At 32.3% G+C, this 24,849-nt stretch overlaps 2 protein-coding genes and 1 pseudogene across 5 annotated transcripts; all 3 read left to right on the forward strand.

Moving 5' to 3' along the window:
* Positions 1-494: 494 nt before the first annotated feature.
* LOC129301135 (vacuolar cation/proton exchanger 3-like) lies at positions 495-3,432 on the forward strand (annotated as a pseudogene).
* A 9,277-nt stretch (positions 3,433-12,709) lies between these two features.
* Positions 12,710-18,152, forward strand: LOC129301134 (probable envelope ADP,ATP carrier protein, chloroplastic). The gene is made up of 10 exons (XM_054939702.1): positions 12,710-13,149; positions 13,855-13,911; positions 14,570-14,632; positions 14,738-14,794; positions 14,872-14,955; positions 16,389-16,457; positions 16,528-16,640; positions 16,741-16,910; positions 17,340-17,418; positions 17,699-18,152. Exons 1-10 carry the CDS (start codon positions 12,814-12,816, stop codon positions 17,796-17,798), a joined length of 1,128 nt encoding a protein of 375 aa, XP_054795677.1. The 5' UTR covers positions 12,710-12,813; the 3' UTR covers positions 17,799-18,152.
* A 646-nt stretch (positions 18,153-18,798) lies between these two features.
* Positions 18,799-24,507, forward strand: LOC129301136 (protein root UVB sensitive 5-like). 4 transcript variants are annotated; one of them, XM_054939703.1, is made up of 14 exons: positions 18,799-19,060; positions 19,317-19,379; positions 19,600-19,751; positions 20,136-20,236; positions 21,762-21,820; positions 21,972-22,018; positions 22,102-22,180; positions 22,266-22,338; positions 22,538-22,627; positions 23,645-23,704; positions 23,793-23,906; positions 23,996-24,056; positions 24,134-24,252; positions 24,399-24,507. In XM_054939703.1, the coding sequence occupies exons 1-14, from the start codon at positions 18,915-18,917 to the stop codon at positions 24,489-24,491; spliced, it is 1,257 nt and encodes a 418-aa protein (XP_054795678.1). In that variant the 5' UTR covers positions 18,799-18,914; the 3' UTR covers positions 24,492-24,507. The 4 variants fall into 4 exon arrangements, with proteins under 4 accessions (XP_054795678.1, XP_054795681.1, XP_054795682.1 ...); XM_054939708.1 differs by having other exon boundaries at positions 18,972-19,060; positions 19,317-19,366; positions 19,600-19,801; XM_054939706.1 differs by lacking the exon at positions 23,645-23,704.
* The last annotated feature ends 342 nt before the right edge of the window (positions 24,508-24,849 follow it).

Consider the following 24,849-nt stretch of genomic DNA (forward strand, 5'->3'; position numbering starts at 1 on the left):
CAAAATATCAGTCCAATTTGAATTTTATTTTTTTAAACTTCCATATTATTACATTTACATTTTAACATTTCTCTGGGATCCTAAATACGCCTTGTTAATTAAATATACCAATATGTATTAGATACAGATCTGAACCAATAAAAAAAAAATAGAGTTGTTTTCATCAAAAATAAGAAAGAAAAGGGTTGTGTTGTGTTTTACTTTCTTCTTTTTTACACACAAAAGGGTGTACTTTCTCTTATTAAATGAATTGGGGGTATTTTTGTATAAGGGTACTAAAGGCACAATTTTGCTTTCGGAAATGGATGTGTATATTTTGAAAATTGAGAAGTCTCTACTATCTAATTTCAGTAAAGCGATGTCTATATAATTTATACTAGAAACTTTATCACTCATCGTTCTTTCAATTTTGGAATGTAAATTGACATCAAATTCTATCGCTTCTTTGGTTTTGATCACAAAACTTGCAACTTTGTGATATTTGCGCTCTTAGAAATGGTCATGTCACAGTTGTAGAGATAATGCACTTGCAAATTGCAATACCATTAATTTATGATATTGGAACACTTAATGCTGTTGAACTGATGCTTTGGGTTTTCTGGTTTGCAGTTGGAGGACTCTTAAATGCAACATTTGGCAATGTCACAGAACTCATAATAGCAATATTTGCTCTCAGAAATAATAAAATAGCTGTGCTCAAGTATTCTCTCTGGGTTCAATCCTTTCAAACCTTCTTTTAGTTCTTGGAACCTCCCTCTTCAGTGGTGGTGGATAGCAAACATTAGAGGAGAACAAAATTTGATAGGGTAAGGCCCTGAAGCCTCATTCAAAATCAATTATGTATGGTAGATCTTGATTTTCCCCCTCCTTCTTAGCAAATGATGCCTAATATCATGCGTTGAATTTTTTTTGGTTAAACAGAAACAGGTAGATGTGAACTCACTTATGCTGCTGCTGGCATTTTTGTGCCACTTGCTGCCTTTGCTGTTCAGATATTCTGGTATCTCAGCTGCTCTTGATACAGGCCCATCTCTCCACTTGTCAAGAACTGCAAGTATTGTGATGCTGATAGCATATTTGCTTACCTTGTCTTTCAACTTTGGACCCATCGCCAGTTATTTCAAGCTGAGGATGTAGGCATCTTAATTTATGAAACCATTAAGTTGTTTGTGTTTGTGACCATTTGATGAAGACTTAATACCATCAATCTTTGATCAGGAAGAAGATAATGATAATGTTGCAGAAGTAGGCTGTGATAGATTTTGGAGTGGGTTTGCTTGGCTTGCTGGATTGACTGTACTCATTGCCATCTTGTCTCAATTTGTGGTGAACACAATTGAGGTAACCGGGTTCAATCCTTAAATGCCTGATTAAGCGCCTGCATAGCAGACAAGCAGCAGTTCTTTGCCACCTGACTTGATATGGAAATGACTATGAACTTCATTTTGATTCTCATAAAATAATACTTCATGGTATACTAAAATTCTTTTTGATATTGGCAGGGTACTTCAGATTCATGGAGCCTGTCTGTCAGCTTCCTTAGCATCATCTTGTTGCCAATAGTTGGCAATGCAACTGAACATGCAGGGGCAATCATATTTGCTTTGAAGAACAAGCTAGTGAGGATTTGGATAATTTTATGAAATTAGATATTATGGCCTGTGCAGGGAACCCCATCTATAGCAAATCAAGTCGTTCACAATTTGTGAAAAGTGCAGTTTCTTATAAATTTATTAGATAGATGGATAGATAGATTCCATAGAATCCATACCTTCTGCATTTCAATGTGTAACTTCCTTGAAATTAAACCAATGGGTTGGATGATTGCAGGACATCTCATTAGGTGTTGCTTTAGGTTCTGCAACTCAGATTTCCATGTTCGTGGTAAGAATACACTTTTATAACAGAATGTCAATTTTAATTTAGATTTAGTTTTTGAATCAATGACAGCTCACTTCAAGAACATACATTCACAACGTAGGTTCCCCTGTGTGTCGTCATTGCTTGGATAATGGGTATCAGAATGGACCTTGACTTCAATCTCCTTGAGACCGGTTCTCTTGCTTTGGCTATTTTAGTCCCATCTTTCACTTTACAGGTATAATTTCACCTGCCATCGTTTGAACTGGGAAAGATGAAAGAAAAAACAACCTGAATTGCACTCATATTTTGACTTCATTTCTTCATTCAAATCTGTTGACGAAAGAAATTTTTCCACCTCAAATCTTATAGGATGGGACTTCTAACTACATGAAAGGCCTTGTTCTCCTGCTCTGCTACGTTGTTATTGGGGCATGCTTCTTTGTACAAAGAACACCACCCAGTAAGTATTACATGCTATTTAATTTTGGGGCTACGTAAATATAATCAGGTAACTCGTATTTGGATTCTAGAAAGATGAATGTTCTATAAGTTGGTCAAATTTATCAATATGGCACTGTAGTGGACTATAGTTAATGATTAACAATTTAACGTAAGTCATAGTAGGATCACATGGATGGGGTTCGATAAACTTTTGTAGTCAAAATGATGGTAAATTATTTTAGTAAAAACTGGTTAAACATGCATCTGTCAAGTATCCAGATGGCTTCTCTTCTTCCTAAATATGACAATCATATCTAACTTCTGATCGCTTCCTTTTCCTAGACCAGGCTGATGTTCCAAACATGATCCTTAAACCTCCAACTGAAGCAGCTTGAAGATCTTAGTAGCGGGGACAAGGGACATAACCACTTGCACCCACACAAGAACTCTGGAGTGGACAAGGGACAAATTTCATTGTAGGTTTTGACCTATCAGGGTCGCTTCCTGAGACGAAGGATAAGAGCATCCATACTAACTTCCGACAGATCCAATGGATCTACGACCTCCAAACGGAAATCTGAAGGTGTTTGCGTTAACTTCGCAGGAACGTTGATTGCAGACCGTGTATATAATAATACATCTCTCTAAGTGCTGTTGGCTCTGAGATTTTCATCTTGCATTCGTGAAATCCCAGAGTAGCGTAGCAAAAGCTACTAGGTGTATTATAAATTCTAATGGTTTAATGGTGAAAGGTAGGCATGCAGTTAGCAAGATGTTTGAGGTTTTAATTGTCTGTTTCATCGTATTAAAAAAAAAACGTTCAGCTTGTGTTTTGAGATGCGAAACGCCTGTGTTGTGAGCCTGTAATAATTCTCATTATAAGAAAGTCGTTTTGGATCATTCGATGTAACATTCTACTGGGGAAAATCATTCCGACATTAGCAAGATTCCTCGAGTATGCTGAGTCTGTTGTCACATGCAGGCCTTGTTTTCTCTCTTGCTCTTTAGTTAGAGAACATGGACGCTGACACCACTCTGACACACTGAAAGTCACAAATGTACTTTTTGTTCTGGCATCACAATACAATTATTGCAGCTTCTTTGAATATAAGAATATTACTTGAATTATTTGCTCCCATATTGATTATTACTTCAAATGTTGGTGACACGTTGCTCATTACATAGGTTTAACAGTTGTGGACCTACAATATAGCTTCATTTCTTGTTTACTTTTAAAGGTGCAGATCAGATTAGTAGTAATGCAGCCACATCATGTGACCCTACTTCAGTCCTTTAAAGAAAAGTGAATATATCTCTCTGTTTATTCACTATTTTTAGACATCTCTATTCTCTGGTCCCTACGAAAATTAGAAGATGGCAATTATTTAAACTTCCTTTCTCCTTAGGTTTTTGGTCACGGTGTTTTGTCCAAGTTTGGTTTTAGTGTTTATCATTGTAGTGAAATTTGTGTTGAATATGTTAATATTTTAATAATATTTCAAAATGAATTATTATTTTGATTAATAATATTAATTATCATTTAATCTATTATTTTGTAACTTATGATTAAGACATTATTTTTTCTGAAACCATTCTTTAAATACATTAGCCGGTGTTTAATTGTCTAGTGTTTATGAGTTTTATGCCTATAAAAGGCAATGTAGTTTGCGTAGTAGGTCACCCAAGTCCAAAACTTTCAGACACTCTGCTCTCCTCTCCTTCTTGTGCTTCTCATAAGTTATTATGTATTTTTTGATATTCTGTCACCTAGTTCGTTTTACGGGAGGGTTCTGCTTAACTTTAAAAAGATCCAACAATTGTATCAAAATTGGTCTTAAGGACAATATCTTTAGGCATGACTTGGAACAGATTTTCTACAGAATTTTCCAACAATTTTAAAAGCAAATGCCTGTTATTATTTAATAAAATCTCATCTATATTTTATTGTGCGTGTGCATATTTGGGTCTGGTGTGAGGTGTAGAACTTAAAATGGGACATGTTGATATTGAGATTTTTGATGAGTTTCTCTTAGCTCACCCTAATTATATCTTTCGAGCGTGTAATTAAGCAGGTATGAAAAATTGAATCTGGTGTGAATGGATTTTTCTTGGGAGTATGGAACAGTAGTTGTCTGGATATTACAAATTCTAATTTTGGATATGGAAATCATGATTTGAGTGTTTGCTTATGATGCTCTTGTTTTATGTTCTTGGTTCTGGAAAGAGGAATGTAGAACAAAATTTTCAGTTTTTCATGGTTAGAAATTTAAAAAACGATGCTTGAAAATTTAATAATTGAAAGGCATGCATAATGAAATACTAGAAATTAAATGCCATTGTTACCTGAAAAAAATTTAAAGATAGTTTATTTTCTTTCGGACAGTGAAAAGCAACAGGAAATGTTATGAATCCAGATTTTCGAGTATATGTATGTTGTGGCATACTGAGTCTGGTTTAGTTTTTCTAAAAATCATGCGCTTGCTTATAATCTAGCATGAATTAATAATTTTGTTGATGAAATTAATTTTCTTGATCAATGCCTGATCTGGAAAATTTTACAGTCTCTCGTGACAATTGTGATTGCAAAGTACGAGTCCAGCGTTGGACATTTGAATATATATATATATATATATTGGTGTTAGTGAATAATTTCCTGTGGAATATTCTTTAGATTTAATTTGCACTTGATAAAAGAATTTTTCCAAGACTAGAAGATTTAGTTGTTATGTGTTGTGACTAAGCATTTGGGATTTCAATTCGAGAGTGGCGAGATTGTTTTCTAAATAGATTACTAAGGCTGCAAGAATATTACAAATGGTTGCAGGAACATTGATAAGAAAAAGTAAGCCTTGATATTGGAATTTCGAAACATGGGATTATCCAATAAAAGTGGCATTTATTAAATTATTTAGCAGGGGTTCATGAACTCCGATTATGGTACTTTATTTTTTTAAAAACCTTTTGTCAGTTATTTGAAGATGCTATTACATAGTATTAATCAAGGTTTGATGGTCTGTTTTCTTTAATTGATTGCAATTGAAGTTGCAATTTTCTATGAAAATAAATTATTTATTCTCAATTGTTGTAGAGATAATGTGTTAGTAATGAGAAGCATGATTTCCTAATTGTGATACCTTTTGGTTGTAGACGTTAATGAATATTTATTTGCATTTAAAAAAAATGAATGAGTTATTTTAAAGTGGTTATATAATGTAATCTTTCGCAGCTGTGGTATCTCATAGTTCACAGCAAGATGGATATTGTGGGCTTTAAGCATTATGTCCAGAACTCATGAACAAACGATTTGGTAATTTGTTTTTTTTTTTTGAAAAATTTATTTTAGAAAAAATATAGCTTTGGATTTTGCATTTTGCTCGTATTTTATTTTAATTTTTATACTTTTTTTGATATTTTAAATCACTATATTTTTATTTTTCATTATTTTAGATCCCTTCAAGTTTTCTGTATTTTATTCATGAAGAGATTTAGAATAATAAAAAATAAAAGTATAAAGATCTAGAATACAAAAAAAAAGTAGAAATTAATGACAAAATACGAGTAAAATATAGGGATAAAAAATTATGTTTTTTTCTTTATTTTATATATGATAATGATGATGATGAGCACACTAGAGTAAGAAGAAATTATGAGTGTCACGATTTGTGATAGAATACGTTCAAAGAATTGCGTACGCACTGAAGGAGTTCTATTGTTGGGCTTTATTGTCACAAAGAAAATTATACATAGTGTTTACTTGCAATATAGACGTTGCCGAAAATGTTTTTTTGATTAATTTACAAATTAATATCCAAAATTTGGGGGCTGTGCGCATGAACTGATATGCTATATGGTGGATTTAAAATTGTGAGAAGTTCTAATTTAATTAGAATAGAGAAATTATATGGCGAGATTCTAATTTAATTATAATTATTATTGATAAAGTATAGAAATAATTTTCATGTGATTGAAATAACTAAAAATGTGGAGGTTTCCGTCCAGCAGAAATTATTTTATCTCTTTATAAATGAATATGTGTTGTACCAAATTGTTAGTCATATTTTAATTGAGAGCCTCATTTTGTGAATGTCAAGATATTTTTATGTTGTGATTTAAAGAAAAATTTGAAGTGTAGGCTTTATTAGTTGTAAATTTTTAGGCAAATCAAATGCACTACATTATTTGTAACCTATTCAATTAAAATACCTCAAGTTTAAATAAAATTTTATGTGACATTATTTTAATTACTTTTATTTTTATAACAAAATGCATATATAATTTTTTACTTTTATTCTCTCTATTATCATTAATGTCATCATAAATTTATATTTAATGACATTTAAATATTATATTTTTAATGATATGATTCATTTGGTTTATTTAAAAATTTCTCTTGCTTAAAAGTAGAATTTGGGATTTATCAAATTCTTTTGTGGCATGAAACAAGCATTATGTGGGTGGCGTGAAAAAGTTAATCATTTATCTAGTATTTATAAAAATGGCACATGCGATCTATTTATCTTCACATCAAGTGCTCATTATTGTGAATAATGATCATTTCTTTATATGTGGCTATGAAAGTAAATATCACATTTGAACCAGAATGAAGTAAGAGTTTATTACTCTGAGGGATAATATAAATATAGGTATCATATATAATGAATTTTTATTGTATTAAAATAATATACTAACGTTAACTAAATTTTATATTTAGATGAAGAAAAATTTATTAGTGGCCAAATAATATATTATGAGGATAAGAGTTTATTATTCTGGTAGTGACTAATAACTAATGAGGTTAAATAGTTGAAATACTTCTTAGTGAATAATATATCAAGTGTAATGTATATTGACTATGTTGATAATTTGTGATAGCTAGTTAGCAATGGCTACAGCAAAAAAAATGAGACATTTAATGGCAATAACATATGTATTCAATTGAGGAATAATATTACAAAACAACTATTAAAAGATGGTGTTATATTAATCGATTATGTGAGATTAGATATAAATCTGACAGATTCATTAACTAAACCCCTTGAGAAGAAACAAGTTAAAGAAACATCGAGAGTAATGAGATTTAAGTTAGTTTGAAATTAATAATGATAGTAACTCAACCTTTATAATTGGTGAACCCATAAAGAAAGTTCATATAGATAAGAACAAGTCATTTGTTAATTTTACTAGCACTAAAATTACTTTGCTTCTCTTCCTAAGGTGTATGAGAAAGTCTTAGAATGCATTATTGATGAGATTGAGCAAAGCTTTTATGATTTCATATTTCTTATTGATGATGTATTCATTATAGGTACATTTGATAAAATTATCTAGACAAATATGAAGTGGGCCGTTTAAAGTGCAAAACCGTCGTTGATAATAGAAATTATTGGGGGGTATAATCCAACTTATATGACCTCTAGTATATGCCCAAGAGTTGTTGGTTCATAGAAGCATGTTTCACTAATTTCTTTGTATCCTAAGTTATATTGGTCTAGGTCTGGTTCATAGTCTAAAAGACATTATAGTCAAAATAATTATATTCCATGTGAATAGCTCAAATGGTAATGTTTCTTTTGACATGTGTGGGAGATATTATTATAATGTTGCGTTCATGTGTCAAAAAGTAAATTCTACATTGCTCAAATGTATTAGAGGCCTTGGTATGTATATATTAAGGTATGAATTTGGGAAATTACATGGACTTGGAAGAGGAGTATGTTTGCGCAAATGTAGTTGAAATATGTTGATTTCCCCATGCAGGTGCAAGTTAGATGTAGAATTAGGTAATTTTTTTTTTTTAGAATTATGGAAATTTTTTGCAGTGTTACAAAATTTTGGTATGAAATATCATTCCACAATTTTTCTTTTGAAATATGTGAAGGATTGTTGGATATTTTTAATAATATTACAAAAGGAATTATTATTTAATTAATAATATTAGTGATCATTTAATCTATTGTTTTTTAACTTATGATTTAAGCATCATTATTTTCCAAAACTATTCTTTAAAGACATTAATCAGTGTTTAATTGCCTTGTGTTAATGAGTTTTATACCTATAAAAGGCTGCAAAATTGATCATCCAAGTCTGGAGCTTTTAGACATTCTACCCTCCTCCCCTCATCATGCTTCTTATGAGTTATTCTATATTTTCCGCTATTTGTTTTACAAGAAGGTTCCGAATTTTGATTAATCTTGGAAAGCTTTAACAATTGTACCAAAATTATTTTTAAGAATATTGTCCTTGAACATGATTTGAAATAGATTTTCTATAGAATTTTCCAACAATTTAAACTATCCAAATCTAGTTTACATATTTTAGTTAATATGATAATAAAAGTGGCAATTGAAATTTTTAGTTAATAATTTTGTTCTTTTAGAAGGCCAAAATTTTAGAAGATTATCATTATTTTGAATTATGCATCAATTAACAAATTCTTTTTATAAGAAAAAGTACCAAAATTTAGATGCATTTAAGAAATGTTTTCAAATTCGTACCTCATTAAAACCCTGAATTAAGTGAGCATCATTAAGTTAGGAACAAAGTGCATTAGCAATAAGGGTATTTCAGTTCCAAATATTTAATTTGAGACATGATTATTATTTATCCAGATAAATAAATTTTCTTAAACTGTAAATTAGTTAAAATTTGTTGATAGTTAAAGACAAAAGAATAATAACGATAAAATCGTTCAATAAGTAGGAGGAGATGATAATGATAAGGATACATGTTAGAAAAAATTAGAATTTGGAATTCGAGCAGGCTGAGGCTCGAACCCGAATGGGCTTGATTTCTTGAAAAGCCTGAATAGTTAAATCTGGCCCAAACTCTTTCAAATTTTGGGTGGTTAGAATACTGAAATTTTATTTTTAAAATTATTTTTAATCAATTTTTTACTTTAAAATAAATTATTTTATTTTATAAAAATATATAATATATTTTTTTGACATTTAAACGATGCATATGACTCAAATATATGGTATTTTAGTATAAAATGACCTAAAATTTAAATAATTAATTAATGTTTATTATATTTTATATATTTTGTAAAAATAATTTTTTTTATCTGGGTATCCTGATCGGATTTGGCTTGAATTTTTTTGAGTCCAAATAGGCCTGAACATAAAAAATTATATTTTTTTCTAAACCCAACTTTAAATTTTTTTGAGCGAGTTTGGGCTAGCCTGTTGGACTTAGCATGAATTATCGGCTCTAGAAGAAACAAATCTTTGTAACTTTATTATTAGGGCACTAAGCTTTGGCGTGGTTGTAGGACATCTCCATTAGTAAGGGTGTTTATGGGATTGGACGAAACGAGATAGGATTGAGACACCCCCATCCATGTCTCATCTTAAAAAATGATTAAGACTTAAAATTTATCTCGTGTCTCGTTCTTTCTCAAAAGCCATTTTGTCCAAGTAGGAGTGGGATGGGAATAGGACACCCTGAAAACCACACTTGCTTGGTTTGTCGACCATCACTTGTATTTTCAAATGATTAGTAATACTCAACCAACACATATAAAAATCATACTTCTATATATATACATATGATTAATTAATTAAGTTTTAACAAAAATAGATATAGATATAGATATATATATATATATAAGGACATGAGTCACCCCAATATAAGAGCCCCTGTGGATGTGCATGCCATTTGGTTAGAGCCTATTATAAATTTATATTATAATAAGCAACAATAACAACTAGGCACGGACTCAAAATAAACTCATTATATTACTTGAATGGCAGCAATATGAATTTGCGTTTTTAGTTTTTTAAATCAATATTAATAATTATGAGAAAACATCTCACAACTTTCTTGGCTAAATTGAACATCACATAGCAATGCAAAATTAAATAAACATAAAATATAAACAATTAAACAATAAAAATAACATAATAATTATAATATATATATATATATATATATATAAAATATTATGGGATGGGATGTCCTGAAGGGTATCTCGAGTCTAGTCCTGACTCCTTTTTTGTCTTGTCCTACAAACATCCCATCCTAATTTTTTTCTAGTCTGGACAAACCTATCCCAATATGATTGGAATAGGTACGGGCCAACCAAGATTAGTATAACTTTGAACATACTAGAGTTAGGAATATGGGTTGATTTGAATAATATAAGTTGGCTTATATGGGTTGATTTGAATAATATAAGTTGGTTTATATGGGTTGACGAAAATATGGATTAAATTAGACTCAACTTATTTTCGTGTGGGTTAAAAAAATCTCAACCCTCAAGAATTGATGAGTTAGATAGGTCAACTCACCAATTCATTTGTTTTTTTTAGATTATACTTAAATAAGAAGTTCTATTATTATATTTCATGTAATTAAAAAAATTATATCATAAATGTATGTGATTGATCAATTCTATAGTGATTTATTTCAAAATCTATTTGACTATGGGGTTTTAGTGCTAAAACTTCCTCCATTTTTTATTTTTCAATTTTTTTATTTTTTATAAAATAATATGAGTTAAACAAATCAATCCTAATACATCAAGATTAATTCATTTGAGTTACTAGTTATCTAGTATGGGTTAGAAAAGATCTACTTTTGCATGGGGTAATATTTTTTTCAATCCAACCAATAGAACGCTTATAATAATATAGTTGGACTAATTTATTTTTCTGGAAAGTTAATTTATTTTTCTGTTTTATGAAGAACCAAATGTATATGGACCTTCAAGCTTGATTCGCTAGTTACTTCTTCTGATTAACATTTCATCATCCTGCTGCCAGACCCAGATGATATCAATTGATTCGGCAACGAATATGGCTTTCAGAACTCATTACTTCTTCGAATTCTCTTTGTATAACATGTTTTGTCTAAAACATTAACTTTTTCTGCCTAATGTTCCTAGTTAATTAAACAAACTTATCTAACTAGTGACTTTTATTGAGGGTGATTTTGAATTTTTACAAGAAATAACCAATTTTAACTTACTTTCTTAATTTACATAAAGTTATTAATAAATGCTCATTAGAAAAAAATTGAGGAGGGTGAGTTATCTGGATTCTTCACCGATAGGAATTGCAACATCAAAAGTTAAAATTGATTCAAAGTTGAGGGAGATTGCATCGACAACAGGTTAACTATTCAAAATTAGCCCAAATTATGTGCGTAAACGAGGAAAACAGATCCTCTCCTGGTTTTTTTTTTCCCCTCCTCTTGCACTGTATCCTGCTCCATTAAAACATCTGGTAGATTGGTAATTGTTAAGAAATAGAATCAAGAAAAATAAAGTGTGGCAGAGTATTGCGATGATTCTCACTAAAGAACAATGTTAACCAAAGAATCTTTTTGACACAAAAAGTGGTTTAGTTGAACATAAATTTGATGAGATTTGGTGAGACAGAACCTATATAAGGAAAGCCAGAGTGATCCCTACGGATGATCATTGATTCAAAAGATCAACGAATATGCAATGTAAAAAAAAAAAAAAAAACCCTTTATGCTGTCTTTGACACACAATGAAAAAAATAAGGAAAGAGAAAATGGAGAGATTAAAAAAATGAAAGGATGTTCAATAAAAAAAAGAAAAAAGAAAAATGGAAAGATATAATTTTCTCTCTCGATGTTTGATTGAGCTAAAAAAATAAGAGGCAAGAAAAATTATTAATTATATATATATATATATGATAATAACTTTATTGTTTGTAGAAAATATATTAATATTAATTTTTACTATATATTACTGGTTAAATAAGAATATAATTATAAATTCTTTTATCTTATGCTATCAAAAAATATTATTTTATCTAATTTTGATTTTTATTTAATAGATTACTAAATATATAATAATCTAGATTTTAAATTGGAGAGGAAATTAGGATGAAAATGAAGAGAAAATTGGGGAAAAAACCTGATCACTAAATTATTTGGGAAAAGGGATCAAAATTGCAGAATAAGAAAGAGAAAGTGCAAAATAAATGAAGATAAACGGCAGATTGTGAAAGAAATTTTGTCGATGGTGAATATTGTCCTTTTCTCCAATTAGTTTGGTGATGGGGTATTTTTCTCCCATTTTTCCTATAAATAAATCTCTTTTAAAACAAAAGTTTACATTGTATTTAAATATACTTTGAAATTTCGAAAAAATAATTTTTATTTTATTTGAAAGAATTTAATGCAAAATGCATTTACAAAGTGAAAATACTTTATTAAAATAAGAGTAATATATATATATATGTATTTTCAAAACTAAATTATATTATACAAGCAGATAATTATAACACAAATGTAATTTATTTATTTACTCCAAACTGAAGTCTAACCAAAATCCTTCGGACAATCACCGAATCTTCCTGGACCCTTGCACACAGTATCCAACTCTCCTTGACGTTTCCGAATCAAGCTGGCAAAGCCCAAAACCTTGTCTTCCTTCTCTTCACTCGTTCCTCTTCCTTCTCCTTCAAAGTTTTTCTGTCTCTGCTACTTTCTCTGTCTCTCTCTCCTTATCTCTTCCATTTCTTCATCCCCACCACCATGCAGGAGGAAAGAGCTGTTGTAGCATGGTGCAAAATCCCCACTTTGAACAGCTCTCACTGCTCCTCCGACGACCATCTGCCGCTATGGAAGAACAACATCAGTACCCTCACTCTCACTCGCGGTGGCATTCCTTGTAAATTCGCTTGCGCTTCTGTGGCAGAAAGGAAATTGGACAAGGAGTTCTTTCCCAGTCCTGCTCAGCTCTTGAAGCATCCGCTTGCTATAGTCGCACTCGTGCCCAAAGACGCAGCGCTTTTCCTCGCCGGCGCCGTCGCCGGCGCTGCTGCCAAGACCGTCACTGCTCCGCTTGACCGTATCAAAATTCTTATGCAGGTTCTCCCTAAGACTTCTCTTTCAGAGTAAACTAACAAGTTTGTTAGCCTTAGTAACTGAAAATATGCTTATTATTCCTTTTCTCGAAAACTCAGATATGCCAAAAGAATTAGATTTTATTGAGCACATTATTCGGGATTGCAGCTAAATGCACCAAACCATTAGTTCGTATCCAACGCATTTCTTATCCTTCCAGGTGTGCGAGTATTTAGGTGGTGTCAGGAATTTTAGTTTATCAAGTATTTGGTTTGTTGATCAGATATTCATGCATATGAAACATGCCAAGTTAAAAATCTATGCGTTATATTTGTCTTTATTTTATTTTTCATATTTTTTTGTTGTCAAATTTTTTATAAATAAGTTTCTTAGCAGTTGGGAAATTAGATTATCCATAAATCTATCCAGTATTTCGCCGCTTTTTTCCTCTCCACTTGCTCTCCTCTTTAGCTCTGTGCGCTTCCCTTTCTTCTATTGAATTTGTCTTTTGTGCTTTTATCTTATTTGGATGGATTTCTACTTTTTCTGTAAGGTTTTCGGGTATGATGCTGGATGTCTTTTTTTATTTCTTCGTTTACCATTCATAAACTTCTTCAGTGCTTTTCTGTGCTGGTTACAAATACTTTTGCTTTATAGTGATATTCATTGCATGTATTGTTGTTGAGTGTAAATTGGTTGATGTTTTCAAATGACACCATCTATTATCAGACACATGGAGTGCGAGTTGGGCAAGAGAGTGCTAAAAAGGCGATTAATTTTATCGAGGTAATGACTTATTCCATCTCATCCACCCTGTTGCCACCCCTTTCAAAGAATGATGTAATATGCTATTTTGTATTAAGTTGTTTAAACTACGTGCTTATTGGATATGTTCTATCCAATAGTAACCTTCCTTTCTACCTTTTTCATTCCCTTTTTTTGGCCTGAAGCTCTCGTCATGTTTAAATTCATATAATTTGCTTGTTACTGCCTGCTGAGTCAGGGTTATCATGGAAACCAACTGTATATGCTTACCTGAAGTTATTTTTGGGATCACTTAATCATTTGAGAATTAGCATATTTGGCTTCCGCTCTTTATATTTTTCCAGTCTGCTGATAAAATAAAATCACGCCAGAAAGTAGTCTACTACAAGACGGCTTATTCATTGACAACTTTGAAAAATGAGATATATATATATATATATCATTAACTCCTGAAAGTTCCTTCTCGGCTTCTCATGGGAATTAGAACAATGCAATTGTGTGATTGTAAATACTTGTAAATACTTTATAATGGATCTGTTTTCTGTATAAATTCATGGATTATTCACTATCTTTATGCTTGATATGTCTTGTCTTTTGTCTATTTCCCATCTTACTCACTCTGGGCTCCCCTGACCAGAAAATTTCTCTCAATTTTAGCTTATCTGAACATGATTTACAGGCTGTAACAGTTATAGGAAAGGAAGAAGGCATTAAAGGTTACTGGAAGGGTAATCTCCCCCAGGTATCTGTTATTAGCATAGATCATGTTGATACTTCATTCTATATTTCTTCTGATAATATTGCGCAGTCATTTAACTATTTAAGAGTTAACTCTTTTATGTTCCAGGTTATTCGGGTGATTCCTTATAGTGCCGTCCAGCTTTTTGCTTATGAAATTTATAAGGTTCTCTCCTAATTATCTTTCAACAACTTTAAACATCATATCACCATTTTGAGTCTAAAGTTTTAATTTTGGATCAGAAATTGTTCAGGCGAAAGGATGGTGAGCTATCTGTTGTTGGAAGACTTGCAGCAGGTGCTTGTGCTGGCATGACGTCTACTTTTGTAAGTAACTCATTAGGAAAGTTACATTGTTGCCTGTATCCTTGGGAGTTTCTGGCATCGTGTCATTAGTTCTATTACAGGCTTTTACTTTATAGTTTTTTATGCCTTCTAAGAGCAATTTCTTTTTTCTTTTTTATTTTAAACCAACCAGTTTTTAGATCTTACAAGTATTTAGATTTCTGTAACGTACTGTGGTAGTTTTATACGTTGTACCTTATTCTTTTGAATTCTGTGAGTAAACTTCTGTCTTGGTCCTCCAAAGTGCTCTGGTTCTCCACATAATCAAATTTTTACGGTGAATATCTCAAAGGTTTTGAATAGATGAATAAAAAATGATTTATCAAATATTGCTAGCACAGCTAGCAACTACTAAATGAAATGCTTCAAACTTAGCTGGAAGTTTTGGCAGTTATACTAAGAAATAGGATTAACATGTAGACAGAATGTAAACTTATTCTGTCGCAGAATTTTACAAAGGAAAAAAAAAATGTAAAACTAAGTAAACTCCATATCCATGTGAGATTCAACAAAGTTTTATGTTGGCTGTCAAGGACCTAACACAACTCTCCTCCTTTACTCGAGCTTGGGATGGGCTATAAACATAGGCAGAGTTGTTGACCGAGGCTTCTTAGTTAATAATATTCCTGAAAGCTTGGTAAATCATAGAGTACAATGGCGTTATATAATTCATGTAACTGACTCCACCTAATAGGATGGGGCTTGTTGTTTTTGTTGTTGTAAGTAAATTGTGCCTAACCTTTTTTTAAATTTCCCAGCCCTCCATAACTCACGAGTCATATTGCAATTCCTTGTTCAAGAAGTGTTTGAAGCTTTAAATAACTTTTTGAATCTTCCACTGGCTTTGGAAAGATTGAGAGCTCGAAGAGAGAAAGTAAATAGTTAAAGAATGTTTTCCCCAAAATCAAATGAAGGTTGCCACCAATATCGAACCATCACTAGCATAGTCTGCTGTTAGCTTCTCTTTATTTCATCAAAATATGAAAGAAAGAATTGGAGATGCTGCTGGCAATAGAGACGACTAGCAACTGGACCCTTCACTTGTTGTAGAAAAAAATTTAGAAAGTCATTACTTTGGTCGAATAAGGAGATTTCATGCTTTTAAGGAGAGGGAAAACAATTGCTTAAGCCCAAGTTAGCTGGCTTTTCTCCACATCAACATTTACTGGTGCAGTTATCAGTCACACTTAACAGTGCACATCAACAAGATTATTAACAGAGTCAAAATTAATACACATGAATCACTTAGCTGCGATTTAAACTTATGGAGTGTTTGAATTTTTTTAAAAAAATTAGTCAGGGACTAAATAAGGAATTGGAGTATATATCTGTAGACGACCAAAACAGTAGTTTGAGTACAATTTTATATTTTCCTTAATGCAATGCGTGTATCTAATCTGGGATGATTCTTATAGGTAACATATCCATTAGACGTCCTGAGATTACGATTAGCAGTTGAACCAGGCTATCAAACCATGTCACAGGTATGATTGACCTGCTTTTTGTTTTTTACAAGGTCTTAGTTTGTAGATGAAAACTGCTGAATATTTTCAGGTTGCCTTGAGCATGCTAAGAGAGGAAGGTTTGGCATCATTCTATTATGGCCTCGGGCCTTCTCTTATTGGAATAGCTCCTTATATTGCAGTAAACTTTTGTGTTTTTGACTTGTAAGTCAGTGGAGATCTTTTATTTATTTATTTTGACAAATTGAAGGGGAATGAACTTGAATATTGATTCTGAAATATCCTCATCTTCTTTGGGTAATAGATTAAAGAAGTCTTTGCCAGAAAAGTATCAAAAGAGAACTGAAACATCTCTAATCACAGCTGTGCTTTCTGCATCTCTTGCCACCCTTACATGCTATCCTCTGGACACTGTACGGAGGCAAATGCAATTGAGGGGCACACCTTATAAGACAGTTTTAGATGCCCTTTCAGGTTAGGATTGTTCCCAATTACTTTTAGCATCAGCAAATTATAGTCCATACTTGGTAGACATGCGTGTATTTCTTTCAGCATTAGTGTTCACATAACCAGTTGTCAAATACATGAGCCCTGGTGGTTATTCAACTTCAGAATTTAATATGTGCAATTGTACAATATATAAAAAATCAGCTTTCTCGTTTAAGTTCACTTTCTATAAACTTAAAAGTATACATTATTTGAATAACTTTAATGGTACATGGTAGTTAAGTTTGTAGCACTGAAGTAATTGAATATTTTCTAAGAATTTCTCTTATATAATCCAAAGTTATGTGTATGTATGTTTAGATACTCTTCTGGCATACTTCAGAATTGTCTGGTTGGCTCAACTTTAATAATTCAGTCATTTGTGCTAATATCAGGTTAATAACTTCATTGATGCAGGTATTGTGGCACGTGAGGGAGTTATCGGCTTGTATCGGGGCTTTGTACCCAATGCTTTGAAAACCCTACCAAACAGCAGGTTCCCATTATCTTCTTCAATTCCTGACTATAGAAATAATTAAGACTATGATACATTGATGTGGTTTTGTTGCACCCATCTTTGATAACCTCAAAGCAATTTTTAGGTTCATGTTCTACTTCATTTTTGTTTTTTGGTGGTTAAAAGTCTTTGCTTTATCTGTATTGGTATAGGTTCTATTCCTTGGCTACTGTGGTTTCTGTTTTTGTCTCATCTGTATTCTATTTTAAACCAAAGCTGTTCTTTGTCTCCTGAAATTCTCCCTCGTTTCTCCGTGCAGCATCAGGCTTACTACATATGACTTCATTAAACGCGTAATTGCAGCTAGTGAGAAAGAGTTTCAGACAATCACAGAGGAGAATCGCCAGAAACAAAACTAGACAAATGAATATTGAAGTTGATCATCGGATTCATTTTTGTTGAAGGCATTTTTGTCCTCCAAAATTTTTGGTGGAATTAGTACTCCCTGAAAATCATTCATTATTTATGAAAATTAGCTTAATGAGAATTCACATGCTCTGTTTTGTTGTTTTTTAGGGGTTATTTCTTATTATGCTTAGTGAGATATCGGACATTCTCATACTGTCTCTAGGAATTGTTAATTTTATAGGATATACATTTCTACCTGGCACCTTGTAAGTTTTATTCTTGTATTGAATTCATCATGAGCTGTATTTATTTGCTCTGGAATTTTGTATGCCATGTAAAATAGTAGATTTTCATGCCTGTTCTTATGTTTCTTTGTAGTGTTTCCATTTTGTTCTTATGAGACCATCTTAGGCCTGAGAGTTAATAAATTTAGTAATGCTTCGTGCACAGCTCCTACATTGATAATTTGGCATGCAAAGTTTTGAATTCAGGCTTGTGTACAACTAAACTATATGAGGATCACTTTCAAGTCATTCTAATAAAATTATTTGCAGGTAATGACTAATAGCAAGTAACAATTGAAGAAAAAATAATTACTCTCTGTTATCATTTTAATAACAAATAATTATGTATTAATCTTTATCTACAAATAATTTTTTTGGGATGTTTTCGGATATGCTTCTTTCAAATAAAAAGATACTATTCAGAACCACTGAATGTTAGTTTAACTAAATTCTTGAATTTTACCTTCAAGCACCCATAAATCATGGATAATATTAGATAATTATAGTTGATTATTTTTACAGTTATGATTAACGTTTATGATTTAACAAATATCTGAAACGGAAAAATATTCTCATTTAAATTTAAATTTAAATTATTATAAAGAGAAAATAAATTATGTTTCCCATTAAAACTTACATCTCAAAAGTAATTGATTTAAAATAAAAAATTATTAAAATTTGCAATAAAAACAAGATATCTCCAAACTGGCGGGTCACAGAGAGAAGACCTCACATAGTCACATGCGTGTCCGGCTTCGGTTCTTCCCTCCAGAACTTGATAGTGTTTGCCGCTAAAGGCGAAGAAGCAGCGAGCCTCGACCTCCACGAGCTTCCAACATTTCGATGTCTCACAGCTTGCAGCTCTCATTCCCTGCAAGCACTTTCGGCTCTTCTAGGAATATCAAGAGAACCAATCCTCAGTGTCTCCAAATTCTCTGCTCTTCTGGACATTCCAATTTCAAAGATGAAGACGATGTTGATAATGGAAGGTTAACGATTTACTCATCTGTGGGGTGGATACCACTCAATTCTGTTCTTTTGTTGAAAGTTCATGAAGCAGTTGATTACATTAACCCATTTGAACTCAAATTCCTTGATTTCATCTGTTGTAGACAAGAAAGAAACTAGAGTTTTGAATATCTTAAAATGGCCGTTCCAATTATCCGTTTAAGGGTTGATTTTGATTGCGTCAAAATTTAGATGCCATAATGATTTTTTCTTTTTTTTTTTCCCTTTTTCCTCCAGAGTCCAAGGCGTATCCTCCAAGGCGATATGGATTGAGAGATATAGCAATGGTACTACTAAGAGGTTTTGACGTAACTATACCCATACTCAGGGTTCTTTTCCATTTTTCGCCTCTATAATTCGGCTTGTTGCTTGGCATGGTTTAGTACTTTCCTGAACTTGTGTTGTGTTAGACTTCATTCCTCAAAGTCATAATCTTCGAAGTGGCTGCCTTTTCCAAACCAGGCTCCAGCTAGGACAAATTTTCTCTCCAATTATTCTATCTTCTATTTCTTATGAGCAGATATGAAGTAGATGATAAATCACAGTTAACTATTACTGTTGAGGAAGATAGGCCTACTACAAACAGTTTCCACGATTTCAATTCCCAGGACAGAAGATTAAACTGGCTTCCGCGTATAATAAAAGACTTCATTTTACCCGAAGGCTTCCCAGGTGATGGACAAGTGGCAATATGACATACATTTCTTCCTTTTTAATTTATGGTATGCTAAACAGCCTCCATATTGTTGCCAAACAGCTAAGAAATCGCAAGATTTATTTGATAATCGAATTTGAGAGTTCATATTTTACAGTTTTGGAAAATTGGATGGACTCTGATTTTGATGGACTCTAATTTGTTCATGGGCAAAACCATGTGTCTAATGATTTCAAAAATACGTAATGGTGACTTGCACTTGACAGGAGGACTAGAAGAAAACATTAGTAATTTCTGCAGATTATTCATGGTAGAGAAACTTATTGAGTTTCTATTTCAAAGACCAAATGAACTTAAGAGTAAAACTATTTGTTTCCTTACTTAGAGAACTTTTGGTGCAGGATCAGTTTCAGATGATTACTTGCGCTACATGTTGTTTCAGTTCCCTACCAATGTAACTGGATGGATCTGTCATGCCTTGGTCACTTCGAGTCTCTTGAAGGCATGTCAATCCCTCTCAGGCTACTGAATTTTTACTGGGAATGTTTTTAGAGGTTATGATACATAAACAGTCAGCAGCATTTTCATATAGCTGAAAAATCATCCTCCAAACAATAATTTTCATTTCATCTTTGAGTAATTGGTTATGATGGTTCCTTTGTGTGTGGTTTGGTGTGTTTAGCATTGAGTTTGATCATTACTAGCGCACAGCGTCTCCCATGTTACGTGTCAATGAACAATGAACACAAGGGCAAGATTTAAGTCCCAGTAATGGAACCATTTAGCTTTTAAAATGAACTATTTTGGTAATGGGTCTTAAAATTCAAAATTGGCTATTTGATATCTACTTGATACATGAAAAGAAGTCAGGTATGAAAAGATAGGTTTGATTTTGAATCTTAAAATATCCCATATTTGGAGGAAGAAAAGTTCTGTATTATGAAGGAAACAATCTTTAAATGGCCGTTATTGTGATCGAAAAAATCCTGGAATTGGAAAGTACCCTTTTATCAATAAATCTTGGAGAACCTTGTGTGGACAGTAATGTTTTCGATGATATTACACCATATCCAATGTATACGGTAAAGAACTCGTTTTGATCATTAATCTGGTGGTGATGTCAGAATAATTCATCTGCATATATAAAGTCAGACTTGTTTGTTATAAGTCTATGAGGCACTGGTCATCAGTAATGAGTAATTTCACATGCACAAGATGGAAAAAGGGAGATATAAAGGGGTATAAGTGTTTTATGGATTTTTGGTAAAGAACATTATGTATCTTTATTTAAACTGATGACACCCTTTATGCTGATTCTATGTTCTAAATTAACTGCTATCTCCATTACTTTGAATATTTTCATTAAAGATTATACTTCTGATTTCCATGTCCAGCTTAGTGTAGAGCACTTGTGCTCTGTTGGGGAGAGGATTCTCTTCACTTTCCTTACTCCCCACTTCCTAAAATTTATCATTGGATCAACTTTAAATGGTTGTGAGTTAATAAACAAACAACAACAACAACAAGCCTTTATCCCACTAGGTGGGGTCGGCTACATGGATTGCAAGACGCCATTGTGCTCTATAATAAATGGTTGTGAGTTAATATCTTATAAAAATATTATTGTAATATTAGATAGCAAAATATATATATATATATAAATAAATTTAAAATGTTAAAATTTAACCTGAGCAATTCAGAACTGTATAGGATAAAAGTAAAAACAAATTATTTATAAAATATTTTAATAAAAGTCTACAGCTGTGAATTGTTTAGATCAAATTTTAATAGTTTAAATTTATTTTTTATTTAATATTATAATAATAGTGTTATAAAATTAAATCTCAACCATGGAAAGTTGATCCAATAGTGGATATAAGAAGTGGATAGTAACGGAAGTGGAGACAATTCATTCCTTGTAAGAACGTCATCTTCAGTTTGGAGCTATCTGTCTGCTACTTAGATGAAGTGAATGACAATTGCGCATCTGTACTGGCTTCATATCATAATCTCTCCTTCATTTGCAGGCAATTGGTATTGGCTCCTTCTCAGGAACCGCAACTGTTACTTCTGCTGCTGCCATTAGGTGAATATTTGGTCTTAGTGCTTACACTGGCTGTTAATACAAATAAAGCATTTATATTCATACAATAACGTGAAACTTATCCTTTTTGCGCAATCATATATTTATTTTACTTCTATACAATTGACTGCATTCTTTTTACTTGTATCTTTAGATGGTTATCAAAGGATGGCATTGGAGCCGTTGGACGGTTACTTATTGGTCTGAAAATGATGAAGGAAGCTAAAGGAAGCAGGATATTATATAATGAAACTTATTTGTAAATATTTTGCTATCTTTTACAGGGGGGAGGTTTGGAAATCTTTTTGATGATGATCCAAAGCAATGGAGAATGTATGCAGACTTAATTGGAAGTGCGGGAAGGTCAATTAACAAGTCTTGTATTATATGGAAATCTGCATATGAGGCCATGTTATTGCTAGACTAAGCCTGCTGATCTCTTATGCAGCATTTTTGATCTGACGACCCAACTATATCCTTCCTATTTCCTTCCTTTGGCATCTGCAGGAAATCTTACTAAGGTACTTCAATTTGCAGGTTTGACATGTTCTATTGTTTAGAAATCAGTGCATATATTGGTGGCAAATTATTTTTCAAAGATAACTGTACCAAAAAGTTTCAAATGAACTGCAACTACAAGTAATTATTATAAGAGGTGGTACTTCTTTTATGCGTTGGTAATTCTAAAGGATTTATTTCTTTGATTTGACATTCAAACAGGCTGTTGCAAGAGGGCTAAAAGATCCTTCTTTTCGTGTGATTCAAAACCATTTTGCCGTTTCAGGAAATCTAGGAGAGGTAGCAGCAAAGGTATGCTCTTGTAACATTTTTCAAGATACATTCTACTCTCATTTCTGATGGATTTGCTAGTAATGATAAATCTGTAAAACCTTCATAATCGTATTCAAACTGCATTTATATGTCATAGTTTCAAGTTTTACTGTCATTTATCTTAATTCTCCTATTCATATGTATACTCTTGCAACAAGAAAATAATCTTTTAAATGTAGCTAGATTATACCTTGTGAGCTGTGGCTTGTAGGCAACAGCATTAGTGAAATCATAGTTTCGCTAGCTAAAATCTCCGACCATTGTGAAGACAAACAATCATGAAGAACGCAAATGTAAACCCAAAAGATTGGACAACAAAAAATACTTGTAGGAAAATTATTTTGCTAACTTCTGTGTCTGCACTCCATATAGTCTTCAGTCTAAATTGAAGAGACCAGATAAATACAAATGCTGGACTCATTACACTACATAATAGATAACCTCTTTGAAGACAATTCAATAGATTGACTTTACATAAACAAGGTAGTAACTTTTTTAAGACTTACGTGCAATCATGCTAAGATACAATAATATCTTATGCGGACAAGCTAGTGAGTAATCAGATACTAAATAAGATGCAAAATAGAAGACTCTTTGATTGACTAACTCTTGGAATTATTTTGCACAATTATCCTTGGGACATGCTGGCATTAACATTTTCAGCATGCATGGGCTTTGTTTTATTTTTTAAAGCATGGGTTATGATAGTTAACTTCATCCTGAGCAAAAATTAGCCCAATCCTGGCCAAGGACAGCCTTAAACTTCAATGAAACTCTTGACTTGCTAAGAATTAGACTGAAGACCTATTTGTATCCTGTTGCACTCATCTGCCACCATTCTATGATTATGATGGTCAATGAACTTTATTTTTTTCTTTTCTGTTCACAACTTAAATAGAGGATTGATACATTTAAATCAAGAAACTTGAAATTCTTTGCCTTTGTTGGAAAATATAGAGCTCTTTTCCAAATTATTTGTTCATCATAATTTCTTAGGAAGAAGTTTGGGAAGTGGTTGCTCAATTGACTGGCCTTGGTTTGGGCATACTGATACTGGTATGGTACACAAGTTTTCTATACCACTATGTATTATTGAATTGGCAAGCAAGTTAATACTTTTAACTTTAAGTTTGTCTGAATGCAGGATACACCTGGCCTAGTAAAATCATATTCTGAATTATCTTTGACTTGGATGACTATACGGCTTGTGCATCTTTGGCTACGTTATGAATCCCTTTCTGTCCTCCAATTTAACACAGTAAGTGAAAAAATTATTAAAAGGAAAGGGATATGTTCATATGATGTATTTGTTCAGTGATGTATCTTTTGCATAATTCTTTTCAACAGATAAATCTTAAGCGGGCTCGCATGCTGGTAAAATCACATGTTTTACACTCCACTGTTCCAGGTTGCATTCACAAACATTTTTTGTCTTGGTTATTCCCTTCACATCGATGCCTAATTTTCTGGACGGGTTTATTTCAGGATGTGTGAATTGTAACAGGGAAGAAAATATTTTAGCGTGGGAAAACTCCATGAAACCAAAAATCATTTTTGGCTTGCCATTGGAGAAGATGGATGGTGTTGAGAAATCTCATTTCATGGTATATTGAATCATTGTCTTTGCTATCTCACAAACTTATGGGCAGAAATCAAGAGCTTCGAAACTATTTTCTATGTTTTAGTTTTTACAAAGCTACAAGGTCATTCTTTTCATTGTTATTTTTCTTAAATATTTATCGTGGATCAGGTAAAGACACTTGTGAAATTATATGCGAATGAGAAGTATATCCTTACTGTGAACCAGCAGCCAGAAGATCTGAGGTTTTATGTTTCTTTTTAAGGTACGATTTTAAATTTCCTAGAAGAATTTAAGCAAAAACCCTATTTTCATCCTCAGGATATTGTGCCGTTATCAGCTTAATACTAGATTTTGGTATCATTTGAGATCTAAAAATGATTTCATTCCAATTTCGCCTTTCATGGGGTGTAAAATGATATTCAAGTGGCACCTTCCTTGAATATAGATTATGATCCATGTGAATTTTACTTGATTTGCCCCTTTTCCCGTTCCCTACTTTCAAAGTCCTTGTGCCTTCTTTATAACTAAATAAATTTCGCTAGAGTTGAAATAAAACTGTATTTTGGTACTAAAGTAAACATTATGGAGTGTGAAATTGTTAATGGCGATAGCACATCAT

This window comes from Prosopis cineraria, unplaced genomic scaffold, assembly GCF_029017545.1.
Source record: "Prosopis cineraria cultivar Desert tree isolate PC_DT_omini unplaced genomic scaffold, ASM2901754v1 PC1913, whole genome shotgun sequence".
Lineage (NCBI taxonomy): Eukaryota > Viridiplantae > Streptophyta > Magnoliopsida > Fabales > Fabaceae > Prosopis > Prosopis cineraria.